Source organism: Panthera pardus, unplaced genomic scaffold (genome assembly GCF_024362965.1).
Source record: "Panthera pardus isolate Hobbes unplaced genomic scaffold, ASM2436296v1 HiC_scaffold_16, whole genome shotgun sequence".
Lineage (NCBI taxonomy): Eukaryota > Metazoa > Chordata > Mammalia > Carnivora > Felidae > Panthera > Panthera pardus.
Genome location: NW_026526721.1, coordinates 27,310,588 through 27,329,961, shown reverse-complemented (window position 1 = coordinate 27,329,961; position 19,374 = coordinate 27,310,588). Strand labels below are relative to the sequence as shown.

Sequence of the window (19,374 nt, the reverse complement as noted above, 5' to 3'; positions counted from 1 at the left end):
TTAGACCAAAATCCTTTAAAGTTTATTTTATCCTACAAAGTTATGTCTTTCCCTTTATTTCTTAAAATATTGTTAGTTAAACAATTAAAAGGATGCTCAGTGATAGGTATTTCCTAGTTTGTTTCTTTTCAAAAAAAATTATTGAAATAAACTAAAAAAATATGGGTTTCAGGCAATATCTATTTCTTGAAATCTTTAGAATTAGTTCTCACTTATCTGTTAAGACTTAGATATGCTTCTGTCCTTTTAAATGATACTTCTAATTTCCTAACAGTCCAGTAGAGGATATGATGACTTTTAAATTCCTCCAAAGGAAAACATGCTAGAGAAGAAAAAAATCTGCTGCTTGGTTGCTTGGGTTTCAAGACTGGAGAATAGTGGAAATCTAACATAGTTTCTCAATGACCTACTATAGAGATATTCGCACTTATGCTCTTCAGGTAGATGTTAAAAAAATAAAGAAGCAAAGAGATGGGCTACAAGAACATGATGACGAAAGATGCTCTCTCTCTGCCACATCTACTACAAGAATAAAGACGATTCTCAGCAATCAGACTGTCGACATTCCAGAAAATGTCCACATCATTCTGAAGGGATGCACTGTTATTGTGAAGTGCCCCAGAGGAACCCTGGGAAGGGACTTCAATCACATCAATGTAGAACTCAGTCTTCCTGGAAAGAAAAAGAAGAGGCTCCAAGTTGACAAATGGTGGGGAAATACAAAAGAACTGGCTACCGTGTGCACTATCTGTAGTCATATACAGATCATGGTCAAGGGTGTTACATGGGGCTTCTGTTGCAAGATGAGGTCTGTGTATGCTCACTTCCCCATCAACGTTGTTATCCAGGGGAATGGTTCTCTTGTTGAAATCCAAAATTTCTTGGGTGAAAAATACATATGCAGGGTTCAGATGAGGCCAGGTGTTGCTTGTTTTGTATATCAAGCCCCGAAAGAGGGGTTAATTCTTAAAGGAAATGACATTGAACTTGTATCACATTCGGCTGCTTTGATTCAGCAAGCCACAACAGTTAAAATCAAGGATATCAGAAAGCTTTTGGATAGTATCTATGTTTCTGAAAAAGGAACAGTTCGGCAGGTTGATGAATAAGATCTAAGTTGTCCAGCTACAAAACAGCAAGGTGACAGATGATTTTTCAGACTTATTTGTAATATTTTAAAGATGCAAGAAAGGCTGTATTAATCTGGGGAAAAAGTAAAATAAACAAAGAAACATTCTCTCTCTTCTGGCCCCTAAAGCATTGTTTTATCAAAGTCTCACCCACTGAATCAGTATTTATTGAAAACTCAACACTACGAGTGTTAGACACCATTGTATATTACAGTGAGGATGTGAAGAAACATAAAAACACACCTTACCCTTGATTAACTCTTGGTCTAATTTGTGGTAAAATATGATTAATGTTAATATTATAACCAAGAATGGAGAGCTCTAGGAGAAAAGAGGAAAGAGGAGGGCAAGAACTAACTTGGCTACAATGAATCAGGAAAGGGATCATCAAGCAGACTGAGCACATGTTCACGTTAGAGGCATACAATTTTAGAACCAATAGGGAATTTAGAGATTATCAATCTGTAGATTAGGTACAAATTTAAAAGTTTCAAGTGTTCAGTACAAAGTGAAACTTATATTGATTTATTCGACAAGTGAATACTGAGTACCAACTGGTTAGTAGAGGAGTAAGTTCTGATGATCTAATGTATCATATGGTGACTATATTGTATAAAGGAAATTTGCTAAGAGACTGGAACAGAAATGTTCTCACAAAAAAAAAGTGAGGTGATGTATTTCTTAATTACTTGTTGAAGAGAATCATCCTTTCAAAATATATACCATATAACAAGGTATCATATTGTGCATTATAAATATCTTCCAATTTATCAATTAAAGCTCCGTAAAGCTAAAAAAAAGTGGAACCTTAAAAAAAAAGCCAAAAAACAAAACCAAACCCAAAATTTCTGCGCTGATGGAATTTACATTTTCGTGGGGGTGAGAATCACACAACAAAACCTACAGCACATCAGATGGTGACAAGTTAATAACTGCCATGGGTCAGATAACCAGGAAAGAGGTATAGAGATTAGGAAAGGTATTCTAATTTTAGTAGTTTGAACAGATAAGACCATTGAAGGAACTGAGAGACAAGCCATTAGAAGTATCTTGGTGTATTAGGGGGAGTGTTTCAAAGCATTTCTAGCAAATAGAAGAGCCCAATATAAAGGACATGACTTGAGATCATATCTGAAGCTTCTAAGAACATCATGGAAGCCAATGCAGCTGGAGAGGCATGCATGAAAGGAAAGCGCAGAAAATGAATTCAGAGAAGGAATAAAAAATCACAAGGGTCTCTTGATTTCCAGCTGGCCTGTGGTTTGTACATAGTTTATGCATCAAATAAATGTAATGGTTAATCTTTGAAGTTGTTCGTTTTCATATATCTGGGGGGGAAAGGTTGTTTGAATTTTTTAAACCCTAAAGATCAATTTTCTGTAATTTTTTCTCTTTTTTTAGCTGATGATCTTTTCTTCTCTTTGGCCATATCCATTTCCAAAGTGCTCTATGACTGTCCTAAATATTGAATGTTCAGCCCTTTTTTTTCTTTTCTTTCTCTCTACCCCATTTCTTTTTTCCTCTTCATTTGCTCTTACTCCATGTTCTTGGGGAAAATATTTTGTCCCTATTTGTTTTCTAATGTGCATTGGTTTATGATATAGTGCTGAGTTGCAAAATCATTTAACTGGACTCAAACAGCCTTTTTTAAAGGAAAATAGAATAGAATATAAAATATCGTATATAGCATGCAGTAAGGGTAGGTATGTTTTATAAAACATTTTTCTGCTTTATAATTTCATATATATAGATATAAATATATAAAGTTCATATATATAATTCTACATATATATGTATATGTTCATGTGCATGCGTATATGTATATACATACATATATTTGGCCATGATGTAAAATATATTTTTTACTGGAAGAGTAAAAACTTAAAAGCCACTGGAGTAATGAGTGTTAAGAACTTGATAAAATGGTGTGGAATTATTTTGAGAAGCATATTTTAAAAACTCAACCAAGCATGGGCCATAAGCCAGGGTTTATGACTATTTTCCTTACGGTGATTATTTGTTTTAAAATTTTTGTGGTAGCAGAATTTGGCCTTGTTAACATTTGCTATAATGTTCATTCATATTAAGTATATTCAGGTTGGAATGGGCCCAGTTCATGGAACAGTCTGGCCCCGAGGAAAGAGGTGAAATGAGGGGAGATTTTTTATATTCATACCCAAGAGCTCAGACAAGTTTCTCCTTTGGGAGATGCTTTCCATCTCCTTATGCATATATTCTTATACACTACACAAGATTTATTTTAAAGGCTATTTTCCTCATGAAAAATTTCCTTAGCAATAATTTATGTACCAATTTACTGCTAATAAATGTTTAACATGAAAATGACAGGTACAGGTTTGTATTAATAAAATGAGAGAGTATTGCCCACCCTTGTTTTGGAATGAAATGTTTCACTCTTTTTTTTTTTCTTTACCTTTTTTCTCCAGGAACTACTGTGGGTCAGAATAAAAGTGAGAAATATTATTTAACTTCTTATTTTATATTTAAGAAATATACCTCAGAGTTTTGTCTGAAGTAAAGCGGGGAAATACTCTACGTGTCAATTGCTTGATTATTTTTAAAGCTGGCTTAGTGGTTAATTAAGAAGTTGCTGAGAACTTGCTGTCTGGCTGGCAGAATAGAGTATAATTCTTACAGTGTAAGGTTTACAGTCTGGGATGAAATGATTTTATGAATAAACGGACTAATAATAAATATTAGAAGATTAATAAAAGACAATATTGAGTGTAGATACTTATATACATGTATCCCTTGGTGACCCTGGTCCACTGTTCTCAGTTGCCACCAACCTTATAAATGCCTTCAACATGTGCTGGCAGTGAATAAACATAGTTCATTAGTACATAGGGGTACTCAACAACTTTTGTCAGGAAGGTAGATTTCTTGTGCTTTTGAGACTCAATAAACATCAGAAGCCACACAGGAACACAGAAAGTGAGAGTAGGAAGGGCCTCAGAGATCCCATTTTAGGGATTTGGACACTGTGACCAATAGTCCAGAGGCTCAGGGCCTTGTCCACAGCCATCAATTTAGTGTAAGAGGGATCCTCAGACCTAGGCTTCTGTGTCTGATTGAGTGCTCCTACGTAGTAACAGTTGTTTTAGATCTCTTGAAATACACCCAAATAGGCTGTGATCACTTACCCCCAAGAAAAGGCCACAGCCAGACATGGCCAACCACAGACATAAATAGTAGTTATATATCCATGCAGTCATATATCCAATCACAACATGTTATACAAATATGTGTATTCTATATAATCTATCTAAATGTTTCAATTATATGCACTTAGGTAAATCTCTGTGCCAGGAAGGTGAGCTCTATTTTTACTCCAACGTGGTAAATTCCCAAACACATCACTACATACCTCTTAGAGTATGTGTATGCATTACCCCCTGCTACCTTAACTTTCCTGTGTTAAGACAAAGAAAAAGGAAATGGGTCATTTCACTTCATTGCAAAATGGTACTTACTGGGTTGTTTTACTTAAAATAGAACCTATAGTTTAATGAGTCTCTAATCCTGATAACCTTGTATGCTTTTTAAGTTTGTGCAGGCTTATGTTACACCAATTACATTTAAACTGCTACATACACTTTTAAAAGTATATTTGGTTCATATATCATCTACTGCCTATTTTTAGTTGTGTGTTCTCACTCTGTCTTGATTTTAGAGAACTCTGATATATTTGTATGATTTACCAAATCTCCAATAATCTGCACTTTGAGTGAAGCCATCCATCACAGCAGATGTCCTTTCAAAATTGTATTGACTTGCAACAATCTGTACCCAGCTTTGTTTGTAAATCATCACTAACATTTTTAATAAGTTTTAATTTTTCATGAACTGTTTTTAGTGGCCATCTAGGATTTCAAATAATGTAGAGGGAACAAACGAGTATGACGTGATTTTCAGGGCTAAGAAAGAAAACAGATGCTTTTCAAGTTTCTATCTATGGTGTGATCTCAAGCCCAGTCATAAGAGCCTGAATCTTTACAAAATGTTTCTAGGGGCGCCTGGGTGGCTCAGTCTGTTGGGCATCCGACTTCGGCTCAGGTCATGATCTCACAGTCCGTGAGTTCGAGCCCCGCATCGGGCTCTGTGCTGACAGCTCAGAGCCTGGAGCCTGCTTCAGAGTCTGTATCTCCCTCTCTCTCTGCTCCTCCCCTGCTCATGCTCTGTCTCTCTCTGTCTCAAAAATAAATAAGAACATTTAAAAAAAAAATGTTTCTAAAATTAAGTACTCACATAATGTACTGTACTTTTTGTATTGTGACTCTCATCACGCTTTACTCTACTGGCTTGATAACTGTTGGTCTGTGTAGGAGACTACAATCTGTGACCTCAGACAGGTCCACCTTTTTCCTGGTCTGTCATTTGTATCTCTGTCGAGCACCTTGCAGGTACAAAACAAATTTTGTTGAATTAGGATTACTTTGACTAGTAGGAGTATATCACCTATTTCCTTTGCATGTTGGCTGCGACATAATGTTATTTAAGTGGTAACTTATTTAGTAATTGAAAATAGTACTTTGTGTGCATTCATTCAGACTTATTTCTTGAATTATCTAAAAAGGGTCTGAAAATATCTAGAGTGTCCAAAGGACAGAGCTAGCTCTACTGTCAGGTGGATTGCTCAATGGAAAGCCTGCATAAATAAGTTTCTAAGACCCTTTATGACACCTGGTGGTACATGCAATTCAGATTATATGCAAAATCTATTCTATATATTATATTTAAATTTATTTGTCTAAAAATGATACTATTTAATATTAAGATTAATAGTACATGCATGTAACTCACAAAAAATATGATAATTGAGGGAACATTCCATTTTCTGAGACAAATACAAGTATTTGATTTTTCAAAAATTTAAGTATTATTATACAAGACCACCATCAATACATATATAGAACACCAAGGTAATGTAAAATACAAAATGGTGATGCATGAACATGTTTCCTCTTCATTGACATAAATGCAGATGGTGTAAACCATACCCTTTAACTCTGCACATGTTTTAAGCTAACTTTTAGAGATCACATTTGTAGGAAAATTCTAGAAACCATAATAAATGACAGATTCAGACAGGAACAGAACAGAGGAACCCACGGTACAGGTGGTGTGGAGAACCAATGAAAAAGTGAGATTTCCCAACAAAACTCTGGAAAATTCCCTTTAGCTGGCAGTGACAAGAGCTTAGATATTGCTAAATGGAGCCAGAGAGGCCAGCTGGAGTTTGGAGGTGAGTGGTTTCAACAGCAACAAAGGGAGCTAGAAGACTGGAGAATATTATCTTCAAGTAGTCAGGGAAAATCATTGTTTACCTGGAATTGTATACTTCTGAACCTTTAAAGAAGAAGAACAAACCAGAGATTTCTGCAAATAAAAATGGAGAGCCTTTCACATCAGCAGATCTGCATTAAATACGAAGCGATTTCGAAGGAAGGTCTAACATGCAAGGAGGAATCGCGATTAAATAAAATAGAAAATAACTGTGTGATGATAAGCAAACATTTACCATACTGAAATAATTACATTTTATAATTGATGGGATTAAAGTAAGAGAAATTCGTGTGGAATAACAAGAGACTCCAAGTTGAGAAATGACTAAATAGCATTAAAGCATTCTGAGTTCCTTTTCTGAGGAGCAGTATGAAAAGATTAATTAGCTTTAATGTTTAAGTGAACATACATGTTAAATTGTATAAGAAAAGAGCTAATAGAATAGAAACAATGTTTAAACACCACAGTGTGGAGGGATTTTAAATACAGTGATTTAACTATTTAGTTAAACATGCAAAATTTTAATACTGACAGTAGAGGGCAGGGTATCCTTGATACTGTGTTGATAGTTTCTTGATATTGCAAAGCATATCTAATGTTATCCCTGAAATTGTATGTTTCTTGTGTTGAGCCAGATATTAGAGATATTATGTTTAAACATGATTAACTTTTTATTAAAAACAGAAATCTTGACAGGACTTGTGTCATATTAGGACATAGCTTTTAGGCAAGGAAATGTTGTATATATTATTAGTCTTTGGATTTAGGAAATCTATGGAGTTTTGCTAATGCATTTTGAAAGTCACTTCTTTTTTCCTTGAAAATAATTTTGAAGTTTCTTGGCTAAAAAAGAGAAAAAGAAAAAAGGATGGTGAGTGCCCCATTTTCCCAGGTTAAAGATAATCCCTAAATAATGGCCAACATTATTTCTGGATGTGATCCTCTGGTTACATGTTTTTGTATCCTCTAAATAACTCAAAAATTCTTTAGGATTCTGAATCCCTTGCAACACTTTTGTTGTTCAGTGCAGACAAAATTTAGTCTTATATCCTGTCTTAATTGTATTAACCTATAGGAAACATTGAAATGCTTCTTTCTGAATAAATGCGGTATTTTTTGCTACCGCCATCTTTGTATCATTATAATTAAAAGGTCCAGGCACAGAATATAACAGGATTTTTACATCCTCTAATTAGTCATTTAGGACAATAGCCTAGGTTATCCTGTGGTAACAGGTGACCCACAACATCAGTGACTAACATGAACAAAAGTTTACTTCTCACTTGTTCTACATAGTCTCCTGGGTTGGTCCCAGTGCTGCTCCATGTTGTATTCACTCTGGACTCCTGGTTGATGGAGCCCTTATCTGGAATATTCTGGTCTAACACAGAAGTAAAAAGAAACTGGCAAACTGCAGTGGCCCTTAAATTTCTGCTTGCAAGTGGCACATGCCACTTCTGCTCACTCTTCACAAGTCATATGACCAAGATTGACATCAGTGAAGTGGGGGTCTATGATCTTCCCCAAGAGATGGGCTGCAAATATTTACAGAAAATAACACAATCTGCTACAGTGTCTTTACGATATTTCTTAGAAATCTAGCTAAAATTTTAGTCAATTGGTTTGTGAAAACTACTTAAGTGACTTCTGTTCTATAAATGTTACTGTTATTTACTCTTTAGTCTTAGAAAAAGTTTAGGAATCTAGTAAATGGAGCATTTAGAAATGTTGGTGATTGATAGCAAGGAAAAATTTTATAGGTCTCAAAAAATGAAATGGTAATAGGATTATGGGTTGACTTTGCTTTTCACAGTGATGGGCTGGCAAAGATCTGGAACTCTGGGTGTCCTCTTTTCTACGTTTCTGGTGAAAATTATAGGTCTGTGAAAGACACAGGAAAAAAAAGATATTTTTCTTTGTAAAAATAAGTTGTAAGTCTTAGAAGCCTACCTTAATGAATATAGTGTTTTAAATCTACAAGGTAACTTCATGAATTTTTTCATGTAAGTTTCACAATAGCCCTGGTACATTAGCAGGTGATATTAATGCCATTTTCCTGTGGAAGATTCAGATTTAGAGAGAATTGGCTCAAGGTCATTTGACTGGGCCACAATAACATTAAGACTGAGTTTAAATTTCTGAGTCTTCTTTTTCCTGCCCATAGATCATGTAACTTCTCAATTATTTTAGCAGTCTTATGTAACCTTGGTTCATTCTGTATTCATGGATGCGGCTGTCAAATAAATTCTGCTAAAGACCTACTATTAAAAAATCAAAAAGCTGGCACAAATTGTTGATTATTTTTCAATGCTACTTCATGAACTCAAGGAAAACTAAATATTGTTGAAATATTTTTTTTTCTCACAACTTTGAATTTTAGGCAATTTAAAATGAGTACAGCCATATTGCCCAATGTTTTTATACTTATGAGGCAAATTCACCAAGTGACAATAATTTGGAAATTAAGGAAAAATATTGAGATCATAGGACTTGTTAAACTAAATATTTCTAAATTAAAAATGGGCCCAATGTCATCTCCTTTCTCTCTCCATTTGGAAGGCTGAGTATTGCCTTCTAAATTTCAGGTCTGCACATCTATCCTGACAAGAAGGGGCTAAATCCCATTCTGTTAGAAAAGTTACCTACCTTATTTATGCCCCCTAGGAATCCATAACTGTTTGCCCACCAAATCACTGTAAGTGACAATTCACTTTAACTGGTAAGTTTCTTTAGAACTAGACTGTATAGAGACCCAAAAGAATATTTGAGAATGAGTGAGCCCAGACTATGGAAGGAGAACCACAATTATTGTATTTCCCCTATTGTATGACAGTTTAATTATTAAAGGCGTAGACTTAAGTTTGAATCTTGCTTTACTACTTTGTAGGTAGGTCAAGGGTTGGCAAACCATGGCCAGTGAACCTGCCACCTGTTTGGATAACACTGCCACGTTCACTGGTTTGAGTATTGTCTCTGCATGCTTTTGCACTATGCAGCACAGTGGAATGGTTGTGACCGAGACCTTATGGCGGCGCATCTGATATTTACTCGCTAGCCCTTTAAGAAGTGTGTCGACCTCTGTTCTAGATGCATGATCTTGGCTAAGCTACCTAAATTTCTGTGCCTCCCTTTTCTAATTATAAAATGTGAATAATAGTCTTTACCAAGTTGGGTTTATATGAGGATTCAATGAGTCACTCTGTATAAAAACTTAGCATAGTGTTAGGATGGAGAAGAAGAGCATCATAAAGACTGATAAAGCCATAATCGTATCCAGAAAATATAAAATAACATACATTTCCTGTTCACTCAGGAAAAAATTGGTAAAAAAAAATCATGTAAGAGAATAAATCTCTGGTTGTTTAGTGAAGGATCTGGATCCTTTTTGTGTTGTTTCATTTCTGCTCAGTCTCTTTTCTGTGTCCCATGTAATTCTAGTCTCCTGCAGATCTGTTCCGGACTGTCACTTCTTGTAGCCAGCCCTTCTTTATTATTTGTGGAAAAATCTGCATGTCTACATCTGGAATTGCTCAAAGGTCACTGTAAGTATTGAGTCTTTATTAATGATTTGTTCCCTTCCAAAAAGCTTTCCAAAATGCCTGCAGCCAGGGTAAGAGCTAGCTCTTAGGAGCTAGTTTCTTCTCTGTTTTCAGGGGCTCACCGTTTTGCTCTTAACTTGTCTTCTCAGCAGAGGAGAGCAAGGTTTTCTTCTGCTTGCTATTAGGCATGAAGACATTTCACGAATTAAAACAAGTCCTTTGTTGAGAAAAAGCAATTTAGTTTAGCATGTTTAAATATTCCCAATTGTGGCACATTAGGGGTGTTTTGTTTTATAATTGTATGTCTAATAGCAGGTAAACTACAAAATATGTGAAAACACATTTCTTCAGCTTTGTGATTTCCAGTATTTCTTTAACATACTGGTTTTCAGATTACAACTAAAATATGCACAAATTCTAGGAAATTTAACAAATGTAGAAGAACATAAGATATCAGTTAAAAATTTGCTCCAGTCCTTTCCCTATGTTGTGACGCTCCTTGGAGCACACACACATACACACACACACACACACTATATATAATATATATATTCCTCTCCATATATATATAATATATATATATATATATTATATATATATAGCAATTTATATACTGATATATCAATGGTGTACTTTATTATATCTTGTATCTTGTTTTACCTGATATAATCCTATGTATGGCTTGCCATGTCATTAATTTTTGAAACATAGTATTTTAGTCTGTGAAAATACCATAATTTATTTAAACACACTCATATTGGAAACTTAGGGAGAGAGAAATTGTTACAACTCTTCTAGAAGGTAATTTATTAATATAATGCAAAACATTAAATTTAGATACTCTTCAACATAGAAAATTGCATTTCTATGAATTTACCCTAAGGGATATAATAGGGTAAGCTCACTAAAATAAGTGTACTGAAATGTTCATGTTACAGTGTAAAATAGGGAAAATAATTTTGCAGCCAAGATGTCCATCAGTAGAAGATGACATAAATAATTTATGGTGCATACTTCCAGTGCAATGCAATGTGGTTAAAAGAGAAGGAACCCATTTTTCCTTGTGTACATTAAAATTGTTTATATTTTTAAACGAAACAGAGAAAATCAAAGAATAGTTTGTTTAGCAGATCTTAGGTTGGTAAATACACACATATGTATGAATATAAAAATGTGGGAGAACATACTTCACACTACCGACAGTGGTTGTCTCCGAGTACTGGCATCACGGGTAACTGTTTCTTTTAAGTTCTTTCTTTGTGACATTTGATAGTGATGCATGGTTACTTTTGTGATCAGGGAACAAAGAAAATTTCAAAAGGAAAAAAGATTTATTTGCTATGATACTCTTTACAAACCTTTATCAGTTTTTTGTAATAGTTGAGAATGTATCAGAAATGAATTTTACTCCTTAATGAAATACTCATTTTTTTTTAGTACCCACAGAACTTTCTAATTACTCTGCTTACAGTTCACAGGTACTAGGGAAATATTTTTATACAAGAATTGTTGGACTCAGGATAGTTGAGGATAGTAGGACTCCTAATATGGGATGGACATTCCTAAGGCTAAAAGTACATGCTTTTTGCTATTGCTTAATTTGATTCCTCTAGAAACTTCTCAGTCCATGGGATGAAGGAAGGCAATAAAGAGGAGACTGAGTAGGAGACCTCATGTTCCCAGTGTTAAGAACTCCTAGTACCTACAGAGAGATTGCATGACTTTTCCCAGTTCTTCCCTATTTTTGTTCTCCAAAAATAATGGGGTAGGGAAGTGTATATATATATATATATATATATATATATATATATATATATATATCCAAATAAATCATTACTATGACCACCAAGAAGTATTGTCTCCTTCCTGATTCATCTCTGAATAGCTTTTGTACTAATTAAAATTCTAAAATTCAAACTAAATACTATGCACCCTTAGCAAGATTTCCAAATTCTAATTCTACGTTTTTGTATACGTGTGTCTATATGTGTGTGTGTGTGTGTGTGTGTGTGTGTGTGTGTGTGTAAGATATATGTGTGTGTCTATACGTATACACACATATATGCATTTGATCTTTAGAAATTTTGCAAACCTTATGTCAATATGCTCTACCCCCCTTTAGTCATGTATCATGGTATTTCGTAATGCTTTAGGGAAAAGGAGAATTTCATTGTTTTCTTTTGCATGTCTTGAGCTGTCAATATGGTTGATCATTGTTTTGTTCTCACCAGTTTACTTTAAAATTTTGTTAGAATTATTTGCCATTTTCTCTCTGAGAGCAAGAGTTGGCAAACTATGGGCTGTAGGCTGATTCAGATAGGCTGCTATCTATTTTTGCAAATAAAGTTTCATAGAGACATAACCAGGGCCATCATTTATGTATCCTATCGTTTGTGTTTTTTTCTTGCTCTAACAGCAGGGGTGAGTAGCTATGACAGAGATTGTATGGACATCAAAGCCTAGAATATTTACTTTCTGATTTTCTGCAGAAAATTTTTCTCTTCTCAGATTTTAGCAGTCCAGTTTTTAAGAAATGCCTTTATCAATTTGAACGAGCTATTTCTTTGGCAAAGATTTTAACTCTTGTTTGAAATAATTCTTGGAAATATTTTATTTCAAGTGGTTTTCTTGCTGGATTTCCTCCTCTAAGGGATTCCTGTTCCCTTCTTCTCTCAAACCCCCTGAACCAGGTGTGCCAGAATGATACATAGGCTGTTCATTAACTTAGAAGGGCTGCTATCGCCCTTTTTACCATGATTGTGGGTGGGCCAGTTTTTATCTGACTCGTCACTCTCTCACCAATATGTTCACAACCCTCATTCTTGACCTAGGTGTTAAGGAATATCCATTTCTGAGAATCATTTAGGACCCTTCTATTTGTACTGAACCTTGATATCCTAGCTATGATAAAATTTTGAAGCTGTAAAGCAATGTTTTATATAGACTCCTAACTTTATTCAAAATAATTCCTTATATCTGACAACATTTAAAATCTTTCCTGAACTTTTATGTGGCTTTATTCCTTCTTTTCTTCTTTTCATTCATTTATTTTTATCCATTTTTTTGCTGCTCCACTTCCTACTATTTCCTGCTAGTGACTGTTTTTGTTCAATCTGTTTTCCATGTCATATAACTAGTTCTGAGGGAGTTTTTTTTTTTTTTTTAATTTAAGGGCCAATTTGATTGCTATGTAGCTTTCTTTTATACCTATTAGTCACTAGGTATTTTTATATGTGAGGAAATGGATCAAACTTGTGCTTCCCAATTATACTTATGAAATGATCTAATATTTGTTTGACAAATGTTTCTCCATCACGGTGATCAAATAATTTTACTGTGGCTTACCTATGTTTCCATTTATCTGAACATTAAAAATACAAAGAGAAACAATTAGAGACCACAAAATTTAATTTTCCTCTTCTTCCGTTCCTTCTTCAGGTAAAGATTTCTGTTTCCTTTGCCATTAGGGCAGGACAGGTATTTGTGGACTATAGTTGTGAGAGGAAGTGACATGTGTCACTTTAAGTCTGAGGTATTTAAATGTGATTATAAGTTCCTCTTGACCTGGCAACATTGGGAGCCAAAGGTTGAGATGGCAGAGCTAAAGACAGTGTGGCCTCCAATAGCCCGGGTCCCTGAATGACTTATGGAGGACAGTTTCCTCATAACTTGCACATTTATATGAACAAGAAATTGACCTGTGTTATGATAAGCCACTCAGGTTCTGTGGCTAATTTGTCATATCTCTGTAACCTCAACCATTCTCATGAATAGAAAAAGTCATATTAGAAATGGGGCTCTAGTATAACACAATACTTGATGTGTACTATATAGGCAATGACAGAAAGTGAGAAAAATGACCCAGGTGGAAACAGAAGAAAATGTGTGTCATATAGTGTTAAGACATTTGCTGAAACTATTGTACATCAGAACTTGGAAAGCAGAGCATATGCTCAAGTAAAGTTAGCTCCTAGGTAAGAGGCGAAAAAAGAACTATAGCAATGTCTGCTAACTGCCATTGGCTGTGCTCGGCAAGGGACTACAAAAATAAAGATGAATCCAGGGAAGAATTGGCTGACTCACAAGCAGAAATTAGAACAAATACAGGGGATCTAGAAATATGGACTCATACAGCACTGGAAAAGCCAACTGCTTCTAGACCCAAATGGAACACAAAGGAAGTTTCCATTCAACAAAATATTTCAGTTGAGTAATGTACTTAAGGCAGAGATTTTTGTTTTTAATTTTTAAGTTTATTTATTTATTTTTGAGAGAGAGACAAAAGAATGAGCCGGGGAGGGACAGAGAGAGGAAGAGAGAGAATCTCAAGCAGGTTCCGCATTGTCAGCATGGAGACCAATGAGGGGGCTTGAACTCACAAACCGTGAGATCATGACCTGAGCCAAAACCAAGAGTCGGATGCTTAGCCAACTGAGCCACCCAGGTGCCCCAAGGTAGAGAGTTTTAAAAGTGGGGTCTTTCCACCTGTTATTATAGATAAGCTTCAGGTAGCCACCAACTTGGTAGAAAAAAGACAGGGGTCGAAAAAACAAAGAGCTGCTAGAGATGTGAGAACTAGGTATTTTAAAGTGTGGGTGTGGTTACTGACACATGGAACTGACTAGAAACAAATAGAGAGGAAGCCTCTTAAGTATTTGAGAGAAATGTACTGCCAAAGAAACCACAAGCCTGGACTAACGATGCGTTTGTATGAAGCTGACAATGGCCTTTGGGGACACAACCTCATGTGAGCAAGGGGGCCAAGGAAGCTGTGCAGCCCTGAGGAGACCAATTTTCAAATACAGTCAAAGAAGGGAATGGAAATAAAAAAGAACTTGTCACAAGGAGACTAGAGTCACATACTGGTAGGGAGCCTTTACTGTGTGCTCAGCAGGACCTCGGGATTTATATGAACTGCTGATTATGTCCCATTTGTCTTCTTTCTAAAAGTGAGTGTATTATTGTAATTATCCGACCCTGTCACACCTTTGTGGATTGAGTGTGTGTGTCTGTGTGTGTGTGTGTGTGTGTGTGTGTGTGTGTGTAGGAGTAGGTAATTTGGCTTTTAAATTCATTGGTCTCAAAACTCGGAGAAGTCACATAGGAGCTTGAACTTCATCTAGATGTGCTGGACTTTGAAATTCAGGCACTGACTGGATGGGCTTTAGGCCATTCCGTGTTGAGGTACTGAGTATGTGCTATGTGTGCGAAGAAGAGGGAACTGAATATTTAGCGCATAGAAGGTGATGATGATTACCAGTCTTTACCATAACTGATTATTTTCCCTTTGCTTGATAACATCCTAACATCCCTCGAAGTTAACGTCGATGAGCTATGCTCAGAAATGAGGCGCTTCTCTTAAGAGTAGCTGAGTTCTCTAAGCTCTTTGTCCCCTTACGATGGCAAATGCTGAAGCGTGTGTAAGATGGCGGCATCACAAGCTAACACGGTCTCCATCAGCCCATGTCCCTAAAACCCCACCCAGAGGAGAAACCTCCGTTAACCCATGTCAGACTTACATGTGTGCAAGAAGAGAACTTTGGTTGCGCTAAGCCACTGAGATCTGGAGTTGATCTTTTTTCTTTTTTTCCAATCAATTTTATAAGGGTTTTATAGTGGGAAAACTCACCTGGAGTTATTTTCAGTAAACATTAGTGTAGATCACTTAAAAAAGAAAGTAAATCTGCCCAATACAAAGACTATTTAATATAGGTTCAAGCTAGGAGAAAGCTAAAAGCTGCTGTTCAGCAAATTCTGATCCCCTAAACCTGTATTCCATGCCCCCGACAATTGTTCCTAAGTCATGGGAGGTAAGTTACCTGATTCTGAATACATTCCATTTTTTCACATTTTAGCCACCCTTAGAAGACTAATTAATACTGTATGTATTTTCTTTTTAGCACAAGATGTTGGTTTTCATTTATAATTATGGACAGATAGAAAGTCACCTAGCACATGATTTAATTAGGCTGATCGCATTTTCTAAGTTAATTTATTTTTACCTAAAGACACCAGAGTAATTCGTCAAATAATTTATAAGAATCGGAATGAACAACAGTGTTTACATTAGGGAGATAAAGCATTCACTTATTAAAAAAAGTGCAAAGGACATAAATCTGTGGTTAACACCAACATAAATTATATGCAGGTTTAATGTGCAATGAGGAGTGAAGAACTTCTAACCAGCATGTGACTCCACCAGAACATTAATTTTTTCTGCTTAGTTGTTGGTGTGAACTTTTAATAAAGAATGGAGTTCCAGACCAAAGGAAGTGAGAAGGTTAAGAGTGGATGGTGTGCACTGAAGGAGAACTTAGGAAACTGAAGCAGTTTTACAAGAACAATGAGAAACAAATTCAACAGATAAAATAAACTTGAATGTGCTTCCTAGGAAATACACAACCTATCACTTTCGTTTACATAAATCATCATTTCTCACTACATTATATGGAACAATGTAGAGATTGTCAAAATTCCCTATTTGCAAGTTAAAAGTTGCACATAAAATTGCCTGAATAAGAATTTCCCCAAGGTTTCAAGTTTAATCCGCTATTGTTGAACCTTATTTTCTTGCTTAAACTCAGCTCTTGCTTTAAAGTCTATCTTTCATCTCTCTCTCCAGCAGACTCAGATCTATTCAACCTGCCCACAAATATAAGACAGATGGAAATAAATAACCCACTAGAAAATCCACTTGACGTAAGTACTGCAGTTTACGTCTTAGAGAACTGGAAACGGGTCTGACTTTGAAGTCAATGAAGGAATGTATGACACTTAGAGAAAATAAATCTTTTTCCCCCTATTGAGTCAGAGCTTGGTGGCCTTCAAGCTCCAAGTAATAGTGAATTCACTGATACTATATTTGCAAGGTTGATGTTTCTTTCTAAGAAAAGAATGTTTACTACAATTGGGTAATGTGGTTCTCTTCTGGTCAGAGAGGCTCTCTAAAGTGTACTTCACATGAGAAAAAGGAAAGGGAATATTATTCATTTAGGAGTAGGTTTGTATTGCTGTTTTGCGATCTGAATCTATAAAAGGTTTTAAAAACCCAATATTCATGCTAATAATGATTATGGTAACAGATCAAAAACATTACCTTTTATTCCATGAATTACGTTAATTGCAAGTCATTTGTATCATATTTTCTAGTGAGGTAGGAAGGGATTCCACAAATTCCCAATGTAATAATATTACATTAAGGAGAATACTCTGTTGAGATGATTTAAATGTATGTCTTTGCTGTTGTGATAAATAAGGATAAGTGATCCACAGTCTTTAAATTATTGAAAACAAAAGCAAAATTATATTTACTCTGGGAAAAATATTCCACCAAAACTTTTTACCCCAAATCTTAAAATTAAATAATGTTTCAAAAATGATAAGGACAATTAAAGAGCCTACTAAAGAAACACCCCACTGAGTTAACTTTAGGTAAGTGACAAAGAGTTAAGGGTTAAAGTAGGCAGATGCCGAAAGTAGTAAATTTTCAAGATATTGGCATGAACCTTTCTTAGATTCATCGCTGCTGCTAAGTTGAACATTTTTAGTCAGATTGCTTCCCTGTATTTGTACATATTTCATGAGGAACATCTCTATATTTTTAAAAAGCTCGAGGTAGTTTCACTTTGAGAGCTATTTTATCCATGCTCTAAAACAAAATAGAGCCTGTTAGCTAATAAATTTGAATATTATAGGCATTCATACAACTTAAAACTTCTCTCTCAACCAAATCTTTCTGTTTAACAAAAAAATAAGCAAAAGTAACGTGTTTATTTTTATTTAGAAACACTGTCAAAATTAAAACAAGAGAACCAAATGCCAGCAATGCCTTGCAGTGCAGGCAATTTCTAGAACAATTCATGAAAAAAAGGATCTGTTTTAATAGATTACTCGAGTGGTTCAGAATATGTCACTTATGAATTTTTATGTACTTACATAAATGAGAAATGTTAAAATTGAAATACCTAATAGATGTTTGGGTTTTTATTTTACCTTAAAACTCTACATCTGTAACTTACTTAACTCTCCTGAAGTCTGTCCTTCTTGCCTTTGGATAATGACATGAGCTAATTGTCATACAATATTTTAAAATATATGTTTTAAATTGCTCTAGGAACTCGATTTATAGTAACTTCTTCAGATGCTCAAAACCAAGTGCAGGGCTGTGGTACATCTTTAAGACACAGTGGAATTTTCATAGAAATAACTTAAGAATCAGTAAATAATGAATGGGAAGAAAACAAATATTTGCATTATATAAGAAAGAGAAGTTCATATCACTGCATGTCACTGAAGGCCATTGAGAGTATTTAGGTTGAACATTGAAAAAATATTTCTGATTATGAAATAGATCATGAGCAGAGTAGTCTTTCTTCCCTGTTTGTGACAGGGATGTTAGTAAAGTCAGTGGAGGCGTTACGGAACTAGCATTTATTGAGTACTTACTGTATATTAAGCACTAAGCTAAATGCTTTGTAAGAATTCACATTTAATTCAGTCCTTGCTATAAATCTGGAAGTTTGTGTTATCCTCAAGTTACCCATGAAGGAACTGAGGTTTAGAGAAGTTAACTTGTCCAGGATCACAATGCTGGAGAGTTGCAGAACTGAGACTAGAGCAGCCATGCCAGTGAAAGTTATTTAAATTCTCTGGGTTTTAGATTTTTCCTATGTAGAATGAAGATAATAAAGGCCCATGTCTTATGATGTTTGTGGTAGAAAATGAGGTAACACATTTTAGAGCATGTTCAGTGAATGTTTAGGGAATATTATTCATCTTCCTCAATCAACTGTGTACACATTGCTACAACTTTGTCATTTATAACACTGTATTGAAATTACCTGTGTATCCTATTACTAAACCATGAGCTCTGGGAGGAGTTGGCTGGAAACGTATTTAGTCCTTCCATGTCTCCTTATCTTGTATGGAGTACACACCCCAGGACATAGGAAGCATGCAATGAATGGCTTGTTTTCTCAATGAAAAATGAGTAGGAGACAGGACAAGCGGGCAGAACCATCTTTTGTTGGTTGGAAGACAGTTGGACAACATGGTTCAGATTTTTTAAATGTGCTTATTCTTTGACTCAGCAATTTCACTTCTAAAAATGTATGCTGGGGCGCCTGTGTGGCTCAGTTGGTTAAGCATCTATTGGTTTCGGCTCAAGTCATCATCTCCTGGTTGGTGAGTTTGAGCCCCACTTCGGGCTTCATGCTGACAGTGCAGAGACTGCTTGGGATTCTCTCTCTCTTTCTCTGTCTTCCCCTCCCCCACTCACTTGCTTTGTCTCTCTCTCTCTCTCTACAATAAATAAATGAACTTAAAAGTAAAAAAAAGATTATTTTTTAAAATGTATGCTAAAGAAGTAATGAGATTTGTGTACCAAGCTGTATTTTTGA

At 35.3% G+C, this 19,374-nt stretch overlaps 1 protein-coding gene and 1 long non-coding RNA gene across 2 annotated transcripts in view; one reads left to right on the top strand and one right to left on the bottom strand.

The window, feature by feature from the left end:
• Window positions 1–401: 401 nt before the first annotated feature.
• Window positions 402–1,129, top strand: LOC109277900 (60S ribosomal protein L9-like). Its single transcript, XM_053904154.1, has one exon. It carries the CDS (start codon window positions 402–404, stop codon window positions 1,107–1,109), a length of 708 nt encoding a protein of 235 aa, XP_053760129.1. The 3' UTR covers window positions 1,110–1,129.
• A 6,618-nt stretch (window positions 1,130–7,747) lies between these two features.
• The window catches only part of LOC109277836 (uncharacterized), a 47,268-nt gene continuing 35,641 nt past the window's right edge, over window positions 7,748–19,374 (bottom strand). Inside the window, exons 5-6 of the long non-coding RNA XR_002085345.2 lie at window positions 10,099–10,193; window positions 7,748–8,318 (exon numbers count right to left, since the gene is read on the bottom strand). This is a non-coding gene — a long non-coding RNA (uncharacterized LOC109277836). The remainder of the gene's footprint in view (window positions 8,319–10,098; window positions 10,194–19,374) is intronic.

What these genes read in the sequence shown, in the direction of transcription:
- LOC109277900 (XM_053904154.1), top strand. Translation starts at nt 402, where the DNA reads ATGACCTACTATAGAGATATTCGCACTTATGCTCTTCAGGTAGATGTT.